Source organism: Pelobates fuscus, chromosome 9, assembly GCF_036172605.1.
Source record: "Pelobates fuscus isolate aPelFus1 chromosome 9, aPelFus1.pri, whole genome shotgun sequence".
Taxonomy (NCBI): domain Eukaryota; kingdom Metazoa; phylum Chordata; class Amphibia; order Anura; family Pelobatidae; genus Pelobates; species Pelobates fuscus.
In genome coordinates, this window is record NC_086325.1 from 121,548,558 (window position 1) to 121,567,594 (window position 19,037).

The following is a 19,037-nucleotide window of genomic DNA, read 5'->3' on the forward strand; positions in this document are numbered from 1 at the left end:
TTTCACTCTTTTCGGCAACAGAGAGATCCTTTTTCTTCCCCATATTGCTTGAAAATGGTGCTCTGCTTAATAATGTGGAACACCCTCTGTTAGTAGTTTTTCCTTAACTTGGGCTCACCTGGCAATCTAAATATCACAGGTGTCCAAGACTGTTTTCAGTGATCAAAAGAGCCCTGAGACACAATGCCATCCATGAGTTAAACTGAAAATCAAATTAGTTAATCTGTGTGACACTTAAATAGAATTTGCCTAATAATTTGGAACAGGGTGTAAAATGAAACGGACACTATAATCACTAGAACAAGTAAAGCTTAATGTAGTTGTTCTGGTGAGTATAGTCAGTTCCTGCAGGCTTTTTGCTGTAAACAAGTTCTTTTTTTTTTCAGAGAAAGGGCAGTGTTTACATTACAGCCTAGGGCAGTGATAGCAAACCTATGGCACGTGTGCTACAGGTGGCATGCCGAGCCCTCTCTGTAGACACGTGACCATAGACGGCAGCAATGCAGAGTAGGCACCTGCCTGCCCAAAACGGCAGGCGCCTACTATGCTTTCGTATCGGGAGGACCTGGAGGCAGGGTGACGGATCTGGGATGCAGATCACTCCTCCTGTGAGCAGACTGTGGGAAGTGTTGCCGTGAATTACCATGGCAACACTACACAGAGCATTCTGCGTGCAGAAGGACGAGAGCTGCAGCCAGAACCTACAGATAACTTACCATCACCAGACCACCAGGGCTGCTGTGTCTTCCCCATCCCACCCATCCCCAAAGGTAAAAAGAAGGGGGTGAGAGGGGTAAAGATTTTAAGAATGGATAGGTCAGGATTATAAAAAAACAAACCAAAACAAAACAAACATATTTGCTCCCTGCAGCACCCCCTCACACACAGCACCTCCCCCTCCCCCACACAAAGCACCTCTCCCCTTCCACACGCAGCACCTCCCCCCAGTAACAGGAAGATCATTGCCCTATGACCTATGCGTAAGGAGCTTGGAGTAATCCTTTAAAAATTTACATTGTTTGCCATATAAAATTCTAACTAGGGCATATTTATGTAATATGGTAAAAGAGTTATCATATTGCACTCTATATGGTTCTTAAGGACTAGTAATGCCTACAATTCCTGGATCCATAATGTTCTAATAAATCACATTGAATGATGTTATTTTACGGTTTCCTACATGACTGAGAGTTCTGCAACTGAGAACCAAAGACCACACTACAGGGGTGAATTGTTATTATCAAGTACATCCACTCTGCAGGTATGGCTTTTGTTCAGTTAATGGACTTTATGGATAACGCCAAATTCTCCCCTAAGACTAATCTGCTGCCTTGACCCAGGGTATCACATTTTGGGGAGAGATTCTTTACATATTTATCTACCAACTGCCATATTAATCATCAAACACATGCTCAAATTAAGGAACATGGGATTTCCTCAAAGTGAAGAATATCATTTCATGAAAAGCTTAGTGTAGATATAAAAAGGTTTAAAGTACTAGAAAACTATAAAAAATAAAATAAAATAAATAATATTAAAACCCTTCTGCTAAGCATTTAGATTTTTGACTTGCACTACTTAATAATTAGAGTTTTATTTCAAATGTTTCCACTAAGGGTCTGTAACAAGCCAGGAGACAGAAATATGACGTGTGTAAAGAGGAAAAAAAAACATGTTCTGTATTGGGTTCAGTTTAGGCTAGCACATATCAAACTGTTCAAGCAATGCTGCAAGAAAACAAAACAAAAGGCACACACAGTTAATTTTTAACCTAGATACCTCAATCCGCTTTAAGGGTTTAATAAAGTATAAAATATATGTTAATGGATAATATGAACATTTTGACTATTATAAATACATTTTATGCTGTTGAAACGCAATTTTTAGTAAACTCTCAAAGTGGACTGAGTAATTAGTACTTATCATTAATTAGGAGTCATGCAACTACTAAAGACAGAGCTTTATTTATTGAAGTATAGATACTAGAAGACTCCTATATCTGAGTAAAACAATAGCACTGATACTAATACTGTCTAATACTGTCTGTAATGGTAAGGTGGCAGTTGTTTTTGATGTGTCTAAAGCCCTAGCATAAGAACTGGTCATTATCCTAGGTCTGCTATTTATTACCCCAAAATATACAAACCTGTTAAACAAATTTTGTAAAAGAAAAAAATAAATACATTTGATAATATATGGCAGCTCAAAGAATACCATTAGTTTCTCTAATAGACTGTTAGACGTTCATGCCATAGACATAGGCATCACGTGTAATCAATGCTTACACCGCCAATCCTAAGAAATGCAATCACATCAGTTGGATACATGACATGCTTTAGTGGTGTATAACAAGAAACTCGGCACTGCATTTAGAAAGACTGAGCAGTGACATACAAAACAATAAACATTAAACATTAGACATGAATCTTATGACTCTTTTAAACCCAATTATCTCAGCATTTGTCCCAATCAACATTGCTCACAGCACCATCTGTAGATATAATATAAATCAACATCACACTTCATTCAGTCAACTACATCACTTCAGCATTGTTCTCTGCTAACTTTTACATTTTACTTGGTACAATACACACTACGCTCAACATTGTTATTCCAGCAGACCAGGGGGTCCAACTCTAATCATCCATGGCTGCTGACCTGTATTTTCAGTAGAGTAATACTTATAAAGCATGCATTAAAGACCATGAGGACACATCTGTCTCAACATAAACCTTTATTTTATCCATTCCTCAACTAAAACACACCATTATTTGCATTTATTTCAATGGTGTCATACTATTCTGCAATGCCATACATATAAAGCAAAATATGATTTAAAAAAAAAAAAAAAAAGCAGTTTGAATGACACTAGTAAAAGAATACAGAAGGTTTTGCAGGGCACATCTTGCTATAAAAAAAAAGGAAAAGATAGGTGAAGTGATATGGCGGACAAGAAGCACATGTAAAAGTAGGAGATGCTGTTAAATACATTGCACATATTACTGGAATGAATGGTGGGGCCGTTCAAACAATGTGTGCCCCTTTGAGAGATTAACTTTGGGTTAGTGTTTTTACAGCGAATGGTGAAAAGACACAGAGGTTAATGAGTTGAAAAGATGAGGAATCTAGGTAAAAGTTCAGTGGAATCTTCAGTTAGTGGTTGAACAATGAAAAGAGATGAGAAATATTTCGATCTGATAGCCCAGTAGGTGATAATGGAAAGCAAATTGTATTAATATGGTTGCCAATAGAGGCGAAACAGAAGAGAAAAAAGTCTGGTCCATCAATTTATTAATATACAATAGAATAATAAAGTGATGAAGATAAGATCATTAGAAGTTATCAGTGAAAATAGTATATTGAAAATCAGGTGGCAGTCTACAGTGCAAATAGCAAGTGTTTGAATGGTCTGTGAAGGTGAAGTCACCAGCTAAGTAGATTATTAGATACCTTTGTCAAGGTTATCTCACTATAACATAGTGAGCAAAACTGATGACAATCAAGAAAAAAAAAATGGTTTGAGCCAAATGTATCCTATTGTGAGTAAGAATATATATATTGCAAAATGTAAAACTGTATTTTTTTATGTGGGCTGTTCCTTAATATGTAATTTAAATATATCATAGTCTGACTCTGCCAAAAAGACTAACTTCAAAAGACCTGCACATTTAGAAGCAATTCATAAAGACTGTATTTTAGAATAGCCTAATTACCAGCAAAAAAAGTGAGCCAGTCTCATCCTATACAAAAGATAATTGTTTGTTAACTAACATGCTATAAAGCAGTTGTGTCCAATCCGTGGCTCGGAACCACTAGTAATGCGGCCCGGTTGTTGTCCGGGCTGCCAGGCAGTGAGGAAGGCAGGGATCCCTTTCCATAATGCGCTCCTCCTGCACAGCTCCCTTGCACGTCCTGCAGTGAGCTGGCAGCTGAGGTATGAAGTAAATCCGGCATCGGCATCACTAATGGACGAGCAAGAGATCTGTGCAAGAAAAGCATAGTGATCCCAGCCCAGCAGCAACTGCTAGCGACCAAGGACTGAGGATCCACTCTAGCTTCCCTAGGGCTAAGCATTGTGATTGGCTCAGACAACCACTTCTGATAATGTCAGCAGACAGAGGCAGTTCAGATGCAGAGCCAGCATCTGCAGACTTGAGTACAAGTAAAATGTTACTTTATTTAGGGAGGCAAGGGGGGGAAAGGGGATAGATGGTGGATTGAACACAATAGGGTAAGGAATACATGTCTGTGTTCCTGATCCTATAGTGTTCCTTTAACTAAATTATATATTTGATGTGCTGCCCAAGACAATTCCTCCTCATTCAATGTGGCCCGGGTGTCAGGGTACCTGTAGTCTCTACCTCTGATAAGAGGAGAGACTTAGACGTTTTCCCGTTCAGAAGGGCTGTTTCCTCCGTTCCTCGCGGTTCCTCCGGTCGGTTACACGCCGGCCGCGAGGGATCCACGCCCTTTTATGACGTGACGCTCAGTAGCCGACGTCATGACGCCAAGCCTGCTCGACCTGTCACTCAAACCCTGAACACGAACCAGGACTCGTCGGGGGTGTGATTACCTCTTAGAACCGGGGTATTTAATAGTGCTTCCCGCATTTGCTCATTGCCCTGTCGTGGTTCTAGCCAGTCTAGTCACTCAGTGCTCTTGTATGTCTATTGTCTCTTTGATTCTGACCCGGCTTGTTTGTATTACTCTGCTTATCTCTGTTATCCTTTGACCCGGCTTGTCTCTCGCTTACCTGTCTTCTCGTTCCCTCGACCTCGGCTTGTCTCTACTTACTCCTTACGTTAAGTCCGGCCATTCTAAGGTCCGGTATACGTACCTACTACGCTTTGTACTCTGCGTGCTGGATCCCTGTCCCGATCCTGACACCGGGTAAGACAAAAGGTTGTTGTAAAGCATGTATATATTATTTTACTACTATTTTATCATTTCTTATGCAGAATAAACAACAGTAAGATGGAGCTTTGCTGACTCAACATTATATCAAGCAAAGTTTTCTATTTTATTACAAAACTATAAGTTGTGAATTATTATGTATCTATGTTTTTCCCTATAATATATTTTTAATTTAGTGTCTTATTATACTATATCCCAGGGTTTAACAAATCCCAGGCGCTAGGACATTTGTCATGGGATGAGTGAGCCACTTCAGCCCCCTAGGTGACTGGCATCCTGATGTGGCAGGCGGCTCATAGTGGAGGCGGGTGGCCCGACAGGCAGGAGGCTCATGGCACAAGATTCGTAGAAACAGGCGGCTGACTGATTATGGAGGCGTCAAGGGAGCTGTAATCTTCCTGCTCCCTTGTACGCTGTCCAGTGATCCCGGGAGCTGGAATATGACGTCACTCTAGCCCCGGCTCACTAAACAGCACAGGAAGCAGGAAGATGAGCAGCCCCACTGGACCCTAGTGTTTGTGAGTGTGTGTCTGTCTGTGACTCGGTCTGTGAGTGTGTGTGTCTGTCTGTCAGCGAGTTTGAGTGTCTGTGTCAGTGTGTGTCTGCTGTCTGTGAATGTGCTTGTGTGTGTCTGTCTGTAAGTGTGTCTGTTTAGGTGACCGGCCCCTCCGATCACATGGGAATGGTGCTTTTACTGACCTTTCTTCCAACGTCGTACTGGTCTTGCCATGGCTGAGATCATCATCACTTGACAATCTCAGCCAACCCAATGCTTTCCCATAGGAAAACATCTTGAGACTATTGCGCTTGCGCAGAAAAACGCTTGAATCAATGCACCCATATGCAGTGGCGCCAACCTCTTCCACTGGGCCAGCCTCTTCTCCTGGGGGGCCCTAGAGCCGGCCACCTCCGGGCCCCCCGAGGCTTGCCCTGCGGGCGCGCGAGGGAGCACTCTCCCCTAAGTGCTTCCTCTTCAGCTCCCTCGCGCACCGCACTGATACCGGAGCCGGAAGATGACGTCATCTTCCGGCGCCGGTATCAGTACGCGGCGCGCGAGGGAGCTGAAGAGGAAGCACTCAGGGGAGAGTGCTCCCTCGCGCGCACGCCAGCCTGACTGCCCGCCGGGTAACCGGCCCCCCAGGAGCCCAGCAGCACCACTGGACCCCAGGGAATCCCCTCAGCACTCCAAAAGGTAAGGAGGCTGGGGGGATTAAATAAAAAAACAAAAACGTGTGTGTGTTAGTGTAAGTGTGTGTTAGTGTGAGTGTGTGTGTTAGTGTTTGTGTCTGCTAGTGAGTGTCAGTGAGTGTGTTACTGTGTGTGTCTGTTACTGAGTGTGTTTGTGTGTGTGTGAGTTTTAGTGTGTGTTAGAGTGTGTGTGTCTGCTAGTGTCAGTGAGTGAGTGTGTCTGAGTGTGTGTGTGCTAGTGAGTGTCAGTGAGTGTGTTACTGTGTGTGTGTCTGTTACAAAGTGTGTTTGTGTGTGTGTGTGTGTTAGTGAGTCTGTTTGATGTCTGTTAGTGAGTGTGTGTTTGTCAGTGAGAGTGTATGTTTTGTAAGTGAGTGTGTATGTGTCAGTGAGAGTGTATGTTTTGTAAGTGAGTGTGTATGTATGTCTGTCGCTGAGTTTGTCTCTGTCAGTAAATGTGTGTGTCTGTTAGCTAGTGTGTATGCGTCTGTTCGTGAGAGTGTGTGTGTGTCTTCAGCACTTACCTTTCTCCAGCGCCGGACTCCCTTGGCGCAGGGGATCCCTCCGCCTCTCAGCTCCGAATGTGCATGCGAGGCAAGAGCCGCGCACGCATTCAAACCGCCCATAGGAAAGCATTACTCAATGCTTTTCTATGGACGTGCCGTGTCTTAGAATCGCGGAAGCGCCTCTAGCGGCTGTCAGTTAGACAGCCACTAGAGGCTGGATTAACCCTCAGTGAAACATAGCAGTTTCTCTGAAACTGCTATGTTTTCAGCTGCAGTGTTAAAACTAGAGGGACCTGACACCCAGACCACTTCATTGAGCTGATGTGATCTGGGTGTCTGTAGTGGTCCTTTAAGTGTGTGTGCATCAGCATGCACTGGCGTACATACCGCGGTCGCAGGGTTTGCAGCCCTGCAACCCCTGCGACCAGGTACCCGCCACAATGTGTTGCGGCCCCGGCTCGCCAGAGTAAGCGCATGGGGTTAGGGGGGGCCCACGGATCAATTTTCGCACCGGGGCCCCATGGGTCATGTGTACGCCACCGTCCATATGGATAGTATGAAGCTTTTCCATGCAGATCATGGAGATGCCAAATGGAGCACTGACCCAGAATGCAGCTTTAGAGACCATCTGAGTGACTGCCACTAGAAGTGTTACTAGGCTGCAGTGTAAACACTGCCGCTTGTCTGAAAAGGCAGTGTTTACACTGAAAAGCGTGTAGAGACAGGCTATAGACTTTAGAACAACTATATAAGCTGTAGCTCTGGTGATTATAGTGTCCCTTTAAGAATTGTATTTTTGCCATTGAAAAACCTGGCTCCTAAATTTTTAGCTGACTCCTAGATTCCAAGTAAATATGTCAAGCCCTGCTATATCCCTTTATTTAAAGTAAATTATCTTAATATTTAACTATGTCTTAGCCACCAGTGTTTTTTTTGTTTTTTTTTTGTTATAATGTGCAAGGAGTGGGCAATGTCTCTCAGGTTCTCATTATTGTCAAATTCTATGATGTCAGCAAGGAGGCGGATCAGAGATGGGGCCAGCCAGCCGACCAGCACATCGTTGGAAATAAGGTAAGCTTTATTACTTTTTGAGGGGCAAGGGGGAGGCAAGCCACCTAAATGGTGGTTTTAACAACTACATGTTTGTGTTCCTGACTCTATAGTGTTTCTTTAATACTAGGGGTCTATATCTGTGCTCACTAAACTTGCAAAACTCCAGCATTTTTTTGCTCTAAACCTCATTTTACCTTGCATAGCTAACTCAAAATACACTCTGAACATTTCAGTCTCTCTATAAACTTTGCACATTGTCCATTTCAAGTTCGTCTACCAATATCAGACCCCTATAGATCTCTCTAGCAGCTTTACACCTTTGTATTTTAGATCTCCCTACTCACATCAGACCATACTACTAATTTCAGGCCCATTACTTATTTTATACACTGTTGTGTCTGTTAACCTCACACCACACTTCAGTATATTCCTTACATTTAAGACTCCCATACTCACATTAGACAACAGAACTCTCAGCCCAGTTCAGAAGCATGGGCCCATTTTCAACTTTACTTCTACGTGCTTGCTTGCTGGATGTATCATATGACACGTTTTGTTTTTCAAAAAGCTGTTTCATTATGCCTTCACACACGCCATAGTGTTGCTCCTAGAATATTGCCAGCTTGTCAGTTCTGTTGTGCATTGACATTCCAGAGCCCAATTTGCTGGAAAATGTTTTGTTTACAGTTGTCATGGAAACACACCTTTTTTTCCTCCTCCCTCTTCAAGAAAAGTTCTTTATACCGATAGATGTCATTCTGACATCACAATGCCACACATAGTGTAGCCAGCTAGTTATAAGTACCCTGGTCATGTGTGGCTGCATTAACGAATGTTACATTGTATGCACTATGCACAGTATCTAATTCAGGGCTCAAAATTTCAACTCCTCCACTAGCTAAGTGAAAAGCCAGCTGCAGTAGAAATTAACTGCATGGTGAGCATGCCATGTACCCTCCAGACTATAAGTGGCAAGTAACATTTAGGTCTGTCAAATAGTTTAGGACTTGTAGTTCTGAACATTGTCATATTTATGAACAGAACATGTGCATTTACACAAACACTGCACACAGTGTATATGCATTGAACATGTCATGTCACATAGACCACATTGCAGCTACCTAGAAGGCAGATGGCATGCATTTAGTTTTAAAGGACCACTAAATTTACCCAAAGCACTCCATCCCATAGAAGTGCTCTGGGTGTAGGGGTTCTGTCATTTTAATCTGTAATGCAAAATATTTCAGTTTAGTAGAAACTCCAATGTTTACATTGCAGGGTTAAATATACCTCTAGTGGCTGTCCTACTGACAACCACTAAAGGTGATTCCTCCTCCAGAACAGAGTGAAACTCTGTCCTAGAATGAAATGCTGTTGATAGCGGCATTCAATTGGAGGAGCATGCCGTTTGGCAAAGCTTGCCTAGTTACAATCCATTGTTTCTCTATGCAAAGGACGAAGGGAGATTGCGAGTGATGTCAGCTTGGATGCTGGCACCACCAGGCAAGGAGCAGTCAAAACAAGGTGAATACACTTTAACACTATTTTACCAAGCAAAGGGACCCCCGCTTTGCTTGGTAAAATTATATTAAAATGATTATAAAGCTATAAGGGAACCTATAGTCCCAAAAAAACGATTGTAATTTTCAGGACTACAGCTTTCCTCTAAGGTGTCCTTTAAGATGTAGCTATCAGAGGATTGGGGTTTCAGATACAGAGTGAAATTGGTGCTTTCACGTAGTAAGCTTGAGAGTGACGGAGGATGCTTATCAAGGTTGGCGCAACAAGCTTTTGCTTCAAGTGAAGGAGAAAATTGACACGTATTAGAAACCAGAGTGATCAATAAAGGAAGTCAAAAGTACAGGAGAAGACATGAGGAAACTACAGCCCCTAACCTCATCATTTAAATAACTATATTCACATACAGACAAAAACACATTCCCCTATCTTCATGTTATATGTCTACTCAACCCTGCGTGGTTTTCTACTTTTAAATGCAATTAATGAAAAAAACAGTTTAACTGTGAATTTCTGCATACTTTGCACGTTTTACTTCAAATTCAGTGACCAATAAACATCTTATTAACAATCAACAATCTTATAATAAGCAAACAAAAAATAAATAAATACAGATATGGGGACTTTGAATGATTTGGTCATTTCAGAGCATGTATGGTTTATTTTCTAGATATCTGACCAAATATTAAAGCAGGAAACTCCATAATTAAATGTCATATCACACGTTTGTCATCAAAATAGTAATAAATAATTGTCAATTGACAAACCTTGACAGAGTATTAAGGAGAAAGGTAGCCATTTGGCAAAATACGGTTAGCAGTACACAGAGCACAACATGATGCCTTCATTGTTCATGAATTTAGATTTTTTTTATTTTTTTTTTACTTTCTAGGCTTTATCACACATTACATGGAATTTCATTGCTAGCAAGCCACTTTTAATTCGATGGACCTTTTTGGAGTTTTTAAATGCGTTTAGCTTCTAAACACATAAAAATAAATAGATACCAATAAGATTCATTTACAAGAGATTCTACAATCACTGTGATACTAAAACATCAGGTAAAGAAATCTATATATGTCAACAGTGCTGGTACTTCGGTACCTTGAAGTTCACTTACTGTGCTAAGCTTGCTGCAGCAAATTAGAATCCTGCGCTCGTACAACATACTGGCATAGAGATGCAGCATATTATTCACGTCTACTGCCACAAAATATTCAGTCAGATTTCTCTGTAAAAAAAAAAAAAAAAAAAAAAATACCCATAAATTACTTACAGTAACATCTACTTATAGATAGCAGACAGATAATATGGAATGGACTGCTTGTTCATCATCAACAGATTCATAAGACATTGCAGTTGCTAGGTGAGCAGAACATTTAATTTTATGATTTTTAAAAATCACTCTGTTATAATGGCACAGATTGTCAAGAGATTTAGGTAATTCAATTTACGATCAGATATTACTTTCATTTATTGCATACTATATATAGTAGTCTGTACATAAATAAAACAATGAAAAAAAATCTATTAATTATACAACAATGCAAATGGATTATCTTTTATCAGAGTAAAAACAGTTAAAGCATTTTTGAACTGCCCATAAAGTGAAAAAAAGAAAATAAATTAAAATAAATAAATAAATAAAATTAAAGCAACAAGATAAAATGACCTGTATTCTGCATTAAGCACACTTCTGAAACTCAAATGGTTAAACGAGTCAAGTACCATGACAATCATTCTTATTAACTTGAAAGTATACAATCCTGACAATAATAAGCAATTCCTGTCTCATGTGGTTTGTGAACTGTAACAATTTTGGCTGTGATTGGCTTTGTCAACCACTTCTGATGATTTCAGCCAAGCAGGCAGATCAGGGGCAGAGTCAGCAGCAGCAGACTGGGATAAAGGCATGATTATACTATATTACACATGTCTGTGTTCCTGACCCTATAGTGTTCCTTTAATTTTAAAATCTGGGTTTATTTACTGATCTTAGAATAATGGCAAATTAACAAGGGAAGTTAAAAAAAATTGTAGTGGTTGAATTTTACTTTAAATTTGCAATTCAATTCTATATCCAAGTCTCTAGATTTTTTTGTATTTTTATGATCAAAAGATATACCCGTATATGCTCAAGTATAAGCCAAACCGAATATAAGCCGAGGCCCTTAATTGTATCCCAAAAAACTGGGAAAACTTATTGACTCGAGTATAAGACCAGGGTGGGAAATGCAGCAGCTACTGGTAAATTTCTAAATAAAATTTGATCCTAAAAAAATTATATTAATTGAATATTTATTTACAATGTGTGTATATAATTAATGCAGTGTGTGTATGAGAATGCAGTGTGTGTGTATGAGAATGCAGTGTGTGTGTATGAGTGCAGTGTGTGTGTGTATGAGTACAGTGTGTGTGTGTATGAGTACAGTGTGTGTGTGTATGCAGTGTGTGTGTGTGTGTGATGCAGAGTGTGATGCAGAGCCTTGGTGGGGGGTTATAATTATTATTTTAATATTGTTTTTTTTTGTTTCATTAATATTTGTTTTGTTATTATTAGTATTATTATTTTTATTATTTTATTATTATTATTATTATTTATATATTTAGATTTTTTCGTCCCCCCTCCCTGCTTCCTAGCTGGCCAGGGAGGGGGGCTCTCACTGCCTGGTGGTCCAGTGGCATTGGTAGTTCAGTGGGGGGCTGGCAGGGAGAACTTACCTCTCCTGCAGCTCCTGTCAGCTCCCTTCTCCTCCACGCCGGTCCGGTCAATTCCCCTGTCAGCTCACACTGTAAGTCTTGCGAGAGCCGCACTATGACCCCGCGGCTCTCGCGAGACTTACACTGGGAGCTGACAGAGGTGCTGAACGGACCGGCGCAGAGGAGAAGGGAGCTGACAGGAGCTGCAGGAGAGGTAAGCGCTCGCTGCCAGCCCCCTGTCTGTATAATGGCAATGTAAATTGCCATAATACAGACAGTGACTCGAGTATAAGCTGAGTTGGGGTTTTTCAGCACAAAAAATGTGCTGAAAAACTCGTCTTATACTCGAGTATATACGGTAAATGAATTAAAACACAAAAGACAGATAATATGTAGGGCATACGCATTTTATCTGTTTTTTACATATATATATATATATATATATATATATATAAAAACGAAAGAAGAAAGTCACTCACGCTTAAATGTCCCTTAATTGTCGGCTGCAAAATAGCCAGGGCTCTGGTATCCACGTATCCAAAGAGGTAGCAGCACTCACAGAGTTAAAAAAGTCCAATCTTAATTTTAAATTGTTAAAATCACGATCAACGTTTCAGTCCTATGTCCAGGACTTTCATCAGGATCAATACATGTCAAAAAAATGAACGATGAAAGTTCTAAACATAGGACAAACGTTGATCGCGCGTTTAACAATTTAAAATAAAGATTGGATTTTTTTTACTTCGTGAGTGCTGCTACCTCTTTGGATATGTATATAAACAAAACGATATATCTCCTAAACCATATTTCATTGATATTTTCTTCCCATCTGATATCAATTGTGAGAAAGCTGCATACTATTGGAAAACGAAAGGGTTATATGTTGACTTTTGCTCTGTGGAAAGGGACCCGAATACCTGCTTCTGGCAGGGTTGCGTAAAGGCTTCTATAAACACCACATTTACTGCAGACAATAAAAGAGCAAAAGCCTGATCTTAAAGAGGTGTTTCACTTGGATTCAGAACGCAGAGCGCTTGTTTCAGATAAAGGCCAAATTCTATCCTTTCTCACTTCATAGTCCGTAAGAAAACTTCCAGGTGCGATGACGTTTTATGGAAATATAAAAGTATGTAATTGAACTTTCTGAAATATATTTATGGCAAGTGCTAAAATCTGCAAGGAGTACTAAATATGCACATATAAATATAAATGCATCCATATACTGATATGCACAATGTCGGCATGTGATGGTTTGCATACCTTTCTGAATTTACATGCATAGAGAGGATAAAACAAAGATCGGGTGCCAAGCATTCTCAATCGATTTATCTAAAATTACCATTCTAAAAACATGTCCATTTGTGATTTAAAAACATGAGCTGTCTTTGTATAACTATTTGATGTGACGGCTGCTTATGTATGGTATTGCAGTGCAATAGGGTTAAGCAAAGTGTGTTCTGTGTCGTCATAATAAACAGCTCTGAGCGCCTTGAGTTATGTGATATCTGCATCTTTCTAACACTAAATGTTTCCATTTTCCAATAAGTAAAGTTATAACCCAAACGCTCTCCTTGTAAAACCAAGGACTGGAAAATACAGACACAATTGAGTTTCTATGATCATTTAAATGGCTGCTTTGCAATGGGCTGCAGGCGTGAAGTTTAAAAAAATGTGCTAAAAGGGCGATTCCAGTTTCCTGGAGATGAATATGTTCCCTACCGCCAATGCAGCTAGGGGTGCAGTCCAACTTTTAAAAGGTTAATGGTGACCAGAACCATTTTTACAATACATGACATGTATGAAAGAGCCTTGAAAACATAATTATGCAAACTTGTTGAACACATATGAGACTGATACATTTGGTTAATATTTAATAAGCATATACTTTAAAATACTACATGGATTCACAGATGGGCAGAAAGACAGACAGGAAGACAGTCTCAGATCCATTTGATTTTTTTTTTATAATTGTTCTCTATACATTCAAAGAAAAAAAATATGAAATAAACAATATCCCCATTAAACAAAATAAAAAATAAAAATCACTTTTGAGAGTAGATTTTCTTTAAACCTAAAACAGTAGGATTTATCATGAAGCATTATTTTTGCATGTAAATATGCTTTATACCTTTTTCTATTATGGACTACAGGTGTGATTTCAATAGATTTTAGCACTAAATTAAAAAACACACAAATCGGATATGTGATTTAGACACATTCACTGTATTTTGAAAGCTTTCCCGAGGATCAATCCTAACATGAGTCTAATACAAATCCTGGTAATTACAATGTTAATGTTGTTGCTGTGTGATTATTGCTGAACAGCCGTTACGCGTGAGTTATAAAGCACACTTACACCACTGCTGAAAACACTTAAACCGCCTTAAAATGTAGTAATTATTTAAACGCTTTGATTTTAGGCTGCACACCATGGGTCAGCTATTGCAAACCCATTAATATTTATGATAGGGTATCGCCTGTATTTATCTACACTAAGATGCCTACATGAATACTAATGTGTACATGACAAAGAGCAACACAAATTGCATTTTTTTTTTTTTTCAATAATGACATATAGAGAAAAAACAAGCATATATTCTAGAATACAACACCTGCAAATACAGGACAAATGTATATATATATATATATATATATATATATATATATATATATATATATATATATATATATATATATATATATATAAGTGTCAGTTAAACTCCCCCTCACCAAAGAAAAAATGTCTGTTTTTTTTACCCTGTGATTGCCAGAGACATGACCAACACGGAAAGTGTTCATGAGTACTTACAGGATATAGTTTGATGAACAGAATTTTTTTTTTTTCTCTGCATCTGTCAAGAGTTATATGATATCAAAGTACACTTTGAGGAGAAGTGTTATAAAAATGGTTTTGCATGCCCTGTTGCAGCTAAGAAACCATTTTTTTCTGAAACAGTGACAAAAAAATCAGGTTGATTTATGCAAAAGACCATATCACCAGCTACAACCACTATCAGAATGCTATGTGAAGTGATGGGTGACATTTTTGGACACTGATTTTTCATTAGTCTTCCTTTAGTCACTATAATTTACCTATAAACTAAGTTATTTTTGACGTGTAAAAGTTTCTTCTCGTTTTGCTTACTTCTGCATGTGTTTAGCTTGGCCAGTTTTTGCTTCAGATTTTTTTTTAAAGGGTGTTCCATAAAAAACAAAATGACTGTTCATTTGGCTTCATATGTTTTTATTTTTTTATTTTTTTTATTTTATTTCTTTAGGTTAGACTTGATGAAGTAATTTCTCCCTGATGTCCTCAATTTCCACAATAATAACGTAGAGGAGATCTACGTTATTCAAGGCAGTACATGCACAACATGGTCACACACAACCTCACTTGCAAATACCAATTCTTAACTTAGAGAACAGTATGTAATTGTAACCAGTTCAGAATGAATATGATGCACCTATGTTTTCAAAGGGAACTGTCACTTCCATGAATATGTCATTGAAAATCCAATTTAACCTGTGTTAACCATAGTTTGCATAAAATACCCTCTTTTTATTTTAAAAACATATATAAAAGATTTAGTAAAGACAAGGCAAACTGCAAATGAAGTGTAATAGGAACATTGCTTAATGTCACCTCGTCTCTGTATATTTTCTCTATGCTGACTTTCATGTGCAAAGGGCAAAGTTTGTAACAATGATTAGCAGGTTTTTAAGATGGAAGAATCCATTTACAGGATAAAAAGGTGTAGTTTGTACAGTTAATTATATTTTTCAAACATCACAACCAGATAAGTATTAAATATAGATATAAGTAAACACAATATTAATAATCATGGGCAATAATAGTCCCCCTTTTAGGCCGATGAGCCCAAGTATTTTTTATCAACTCACAAGTCTCACGCATCCTAATTTGAGGTTTTTAGCAAATGTGTCTGCTAATTGTACAGGTTTTCGAAAAAGATACAAACTGTTAATAAGCATTTATAACATCATAGAAGGAAAAAAAAAAGAATTACGATATTCAAGTGTAAATGAAATTGAACTTTCAGAATACTCTGAAGTAAAAATGCATGGACACAGTTGTCAAACTTGTGGCTGAAAAGAAATGAAACACATCTTGAAATATTTAATCCCCAGACAAGGTTCTTAGATATTGGTGCCTTCAAGCCTGCAGAGCCCTTTATCTTGTTGAGATGCCAGGCAGAAGAGCCCCTAATCTCCCTTATGCTGATAAATGAGAGACCTTGAGTAGCTGACCTTTCCAATCTTGAAATTCTCCAAAACAAATATATAAACTATGCAGAACAAGTCGCCTTGTGATCACAGTCAAGGCAACAAAATCATACTTACATTCTCTGGTATGCTAGGCAGTTCTCGAGAATCAGGCACTGTGAAGTAGGAATGCTGAGAAAAAAAAAAAATAGAAACTGTTTTGGTTAGAAGAAAAAAAAAAAATATTACTGAAAGGAGACTGAAGGGAGACGTATTTGAGGAAAAGCAAAAAGGAAAGGCATGAAGTAGACATAGGAATGAGCCAAGTGAAGGAAGAGCTCTCTGACCACAAACACTGTTCAAAGACATCACACACATGAAAGGAAAATGAAACATTTCTTTGCTGTGCTCGCTTATAAAACCTACTCACAGGGAAATCTCTAGCCAAATTTGTCTACCAGGCCAAAGTCAACAGCAGCTACCCTTTAGCGCTTTTTTGGTCTGTGACATCACTTGGCTTTATGGTACTATCTGCTAGTTAACAGTAAAACTAAAGGTACGAGACAGCAGTGTAAAAGCAATGCCTCTTATGCATGTGGCTATAGTCTATTAATTTATAATATTGAATAGAGGCTCAGGATTGCGGTAATTGCAGAACATATTTACTAGTAAAATGCATGGTGAAACTGAATCAGATGGCAGATAAGGAGTTCTTGACCTGTTCTGTCCGTACACCTATTTATTATTCATATTTAACTTTCCAATTTCTTCAAGATAACCCTCATTTACTGAAGGAATCTTTCAGTTATTCCGTCAGTGACCAGGCTTAATGCTTTAAATCTGTTACTTTAGAATAACCAATATATCTTCAGAAGATAACATCCTTGTATCACAGTGCTAGAATTGTTTTGTGTCACAAGTGAATAAAAATATGCTTTATGGTCATTTCAGTGGATGGAGCTTATATTCATATACATTACATTGCTTTATCTTTAGCACAGTTTAATAGCTTTCAAGATAATTTGGATATCTGCAATGGACAATAAATAGTCCTGCAGAACAGTACTTTGTGAATTATTGTTAAAAAAATACTACAAATCATTAACCACTTGCCATTTTTGACCTTGCCTCCCCCCACTTCTCTTTGTAAAGCTGTCTGGATAAATTAACTTTTACCAAAGGGGTGAAATTAACATGGGTGACTAGACATGCAAATCTATTCAGGGTGCACACCTCCAGCAGAGAGTGTATACAAAAAGGTATTTGTCGATTTTAAATTCTAACGTTTTTTTTTTTTTTTTTTGTACAACAATACTTTTTTTCTGGGAGTCTAGAAACTCAGCTTCAGTTGTCAACTTTCTTATGCAAAAGAAGAATAGCTGGACTAATACTCCCAGAAGTCCCCAGAATTGACAATATGGCATGCACCTGTATTATTTCAGCAAGTAGGAAACCATACAGGTTGAGAGCAAAGTGCAGGCAGGGTGGGTTTATGAAAATAAAAACATAATGATAAATACATATTAAAAAAACAAAAAAAAAAAACTATTGAGAAGAATAATAACAACAACATAACATTAAACACAACATAATTAACTATAACCTACAGGGTCAATTCATTAGTGGTTTTATTTTAATCAAGAACTTCACTTGAAATAATTATTGGTTGAATAGATTGCTAAACAGATAAACTGTTAAACAAAAATGTGATCTGATTTTTTTTTCATTTACTAAACCAGCGTTTCCCAACAGGTTTTTCAACACAAATGGGGTTCTGCCAAAATTTCTGAAAACAAAAGGCCGGATGGCGAAGGAAGCAATGGGCAGTGATCTCCCTGTGCTCAGCTCCCTTGTGCGCACAGCAGTGATGTCGGAGCCGGAATAGAACGTCACTAACAGGAGTGCGAGGGAGCTGAAAAGGGAGACCAGAGCCGGCAACACCATAAGGCGGCCCAGGCAGCCGGCATAGGGCGCACTGGCCCTTGGGGCACGACATCAGGCTGACCGGAAGGAGGGAAGCGCACTGTGCTTCCCTTCAGCCGGTTACTACTTGTAGCGTTGCTAGGCGTAGCCCAGAGCTCTCTGCCGCGGAGTCCAGCCTCGGCCCGCCCACCACCTACCCTGTGTCTGCCGCAGGCTGTGTGGAGGGGGCGGGGATATGAATGACATCATATCCCTGCTCCCTGTGTACCACACAGCTCGGCTGGCGCCCAGTGATGGGGCTGGGCTGCAGGACGGGACTCCACAGAGCCGGACAGCATGCTCCCCAGGGGCCAGATTAAACAGATGTAAGTATGTAATTTTCAATGTCTTTGTATGTATGCATGTCTCTATTTCCATGTCTGTATGTCTCTGTATGAATGTATGTATATATGTCTCTGTATCCATGTATGTATGTATGTATGTATGTATGTCTCTGTATGCATGCATGTATGTCTCTGCATGCATGTATGTATGTATATGTATCCATGTATGTATGTATGTATGTATCTGTATGCATGCATGTATGTAACTGAATGCATGTGTGTCTCTGAATGTCTGTATATTTGTCTTGGTATGCCTTTATGCCTCTGTATGTACGTGTGTATGTGTCTGTGTTTTTCTGTATGTCTGTATGTATGTATGTATGTGACTGTATGATGGTATGCCTATGTATGTATGTATGTCTCTGTATCCATGTTTGTATGTGTGTCTCTGTATCCATGTATGTCTTTGTATGTATGAATGTATCTGTATCCATGTATGTATGTCTCTGTATGCATGCATGTAACTGTATGTATATATGTGTCTATGTTTCTCTGTATGCCTATAAGTCTTTGTATGCATGTGTATGTATGTATGTATGTATGTATGTGTCTGTATGACGGTATGCCTCTGTATGCATGTATGTCTTTATATGCCTGCATGTCTCTGTATACATGTATGCCTCTGCCTGTA

At 39.1% G+C, this 19,037-nt stretch overlaps 1 protein-coding gene across 1 annotated transcript in view; it reads right to left on the reverse strand.

Moving 5' to 3' along the window:
• The window catches only part of DENND1A (DENN domain containing 1A), a 920,735-nt gene that overhangs the window by 461,640 nt on the left and 440,058 nt on the right, over window positions 1-19,037 (reverse strand). Inside the window, exons 8-9 of the mRNA XM_063432346.1 lie at window positions 16,239-16,292; window positions 10,300-10,410 (exon numbers count right to left, since the gene is read on the reverse strand). Coding sequence (XP_063288416.1) covers window positions 10,300-10,410; window positions 16,239-16,292 — 165 coding nt within the window. The remainder of the gene's footprint in view (window positions 1-10,299; window positions 10,411-16,238; window positions 16,293-19,037) is intronic.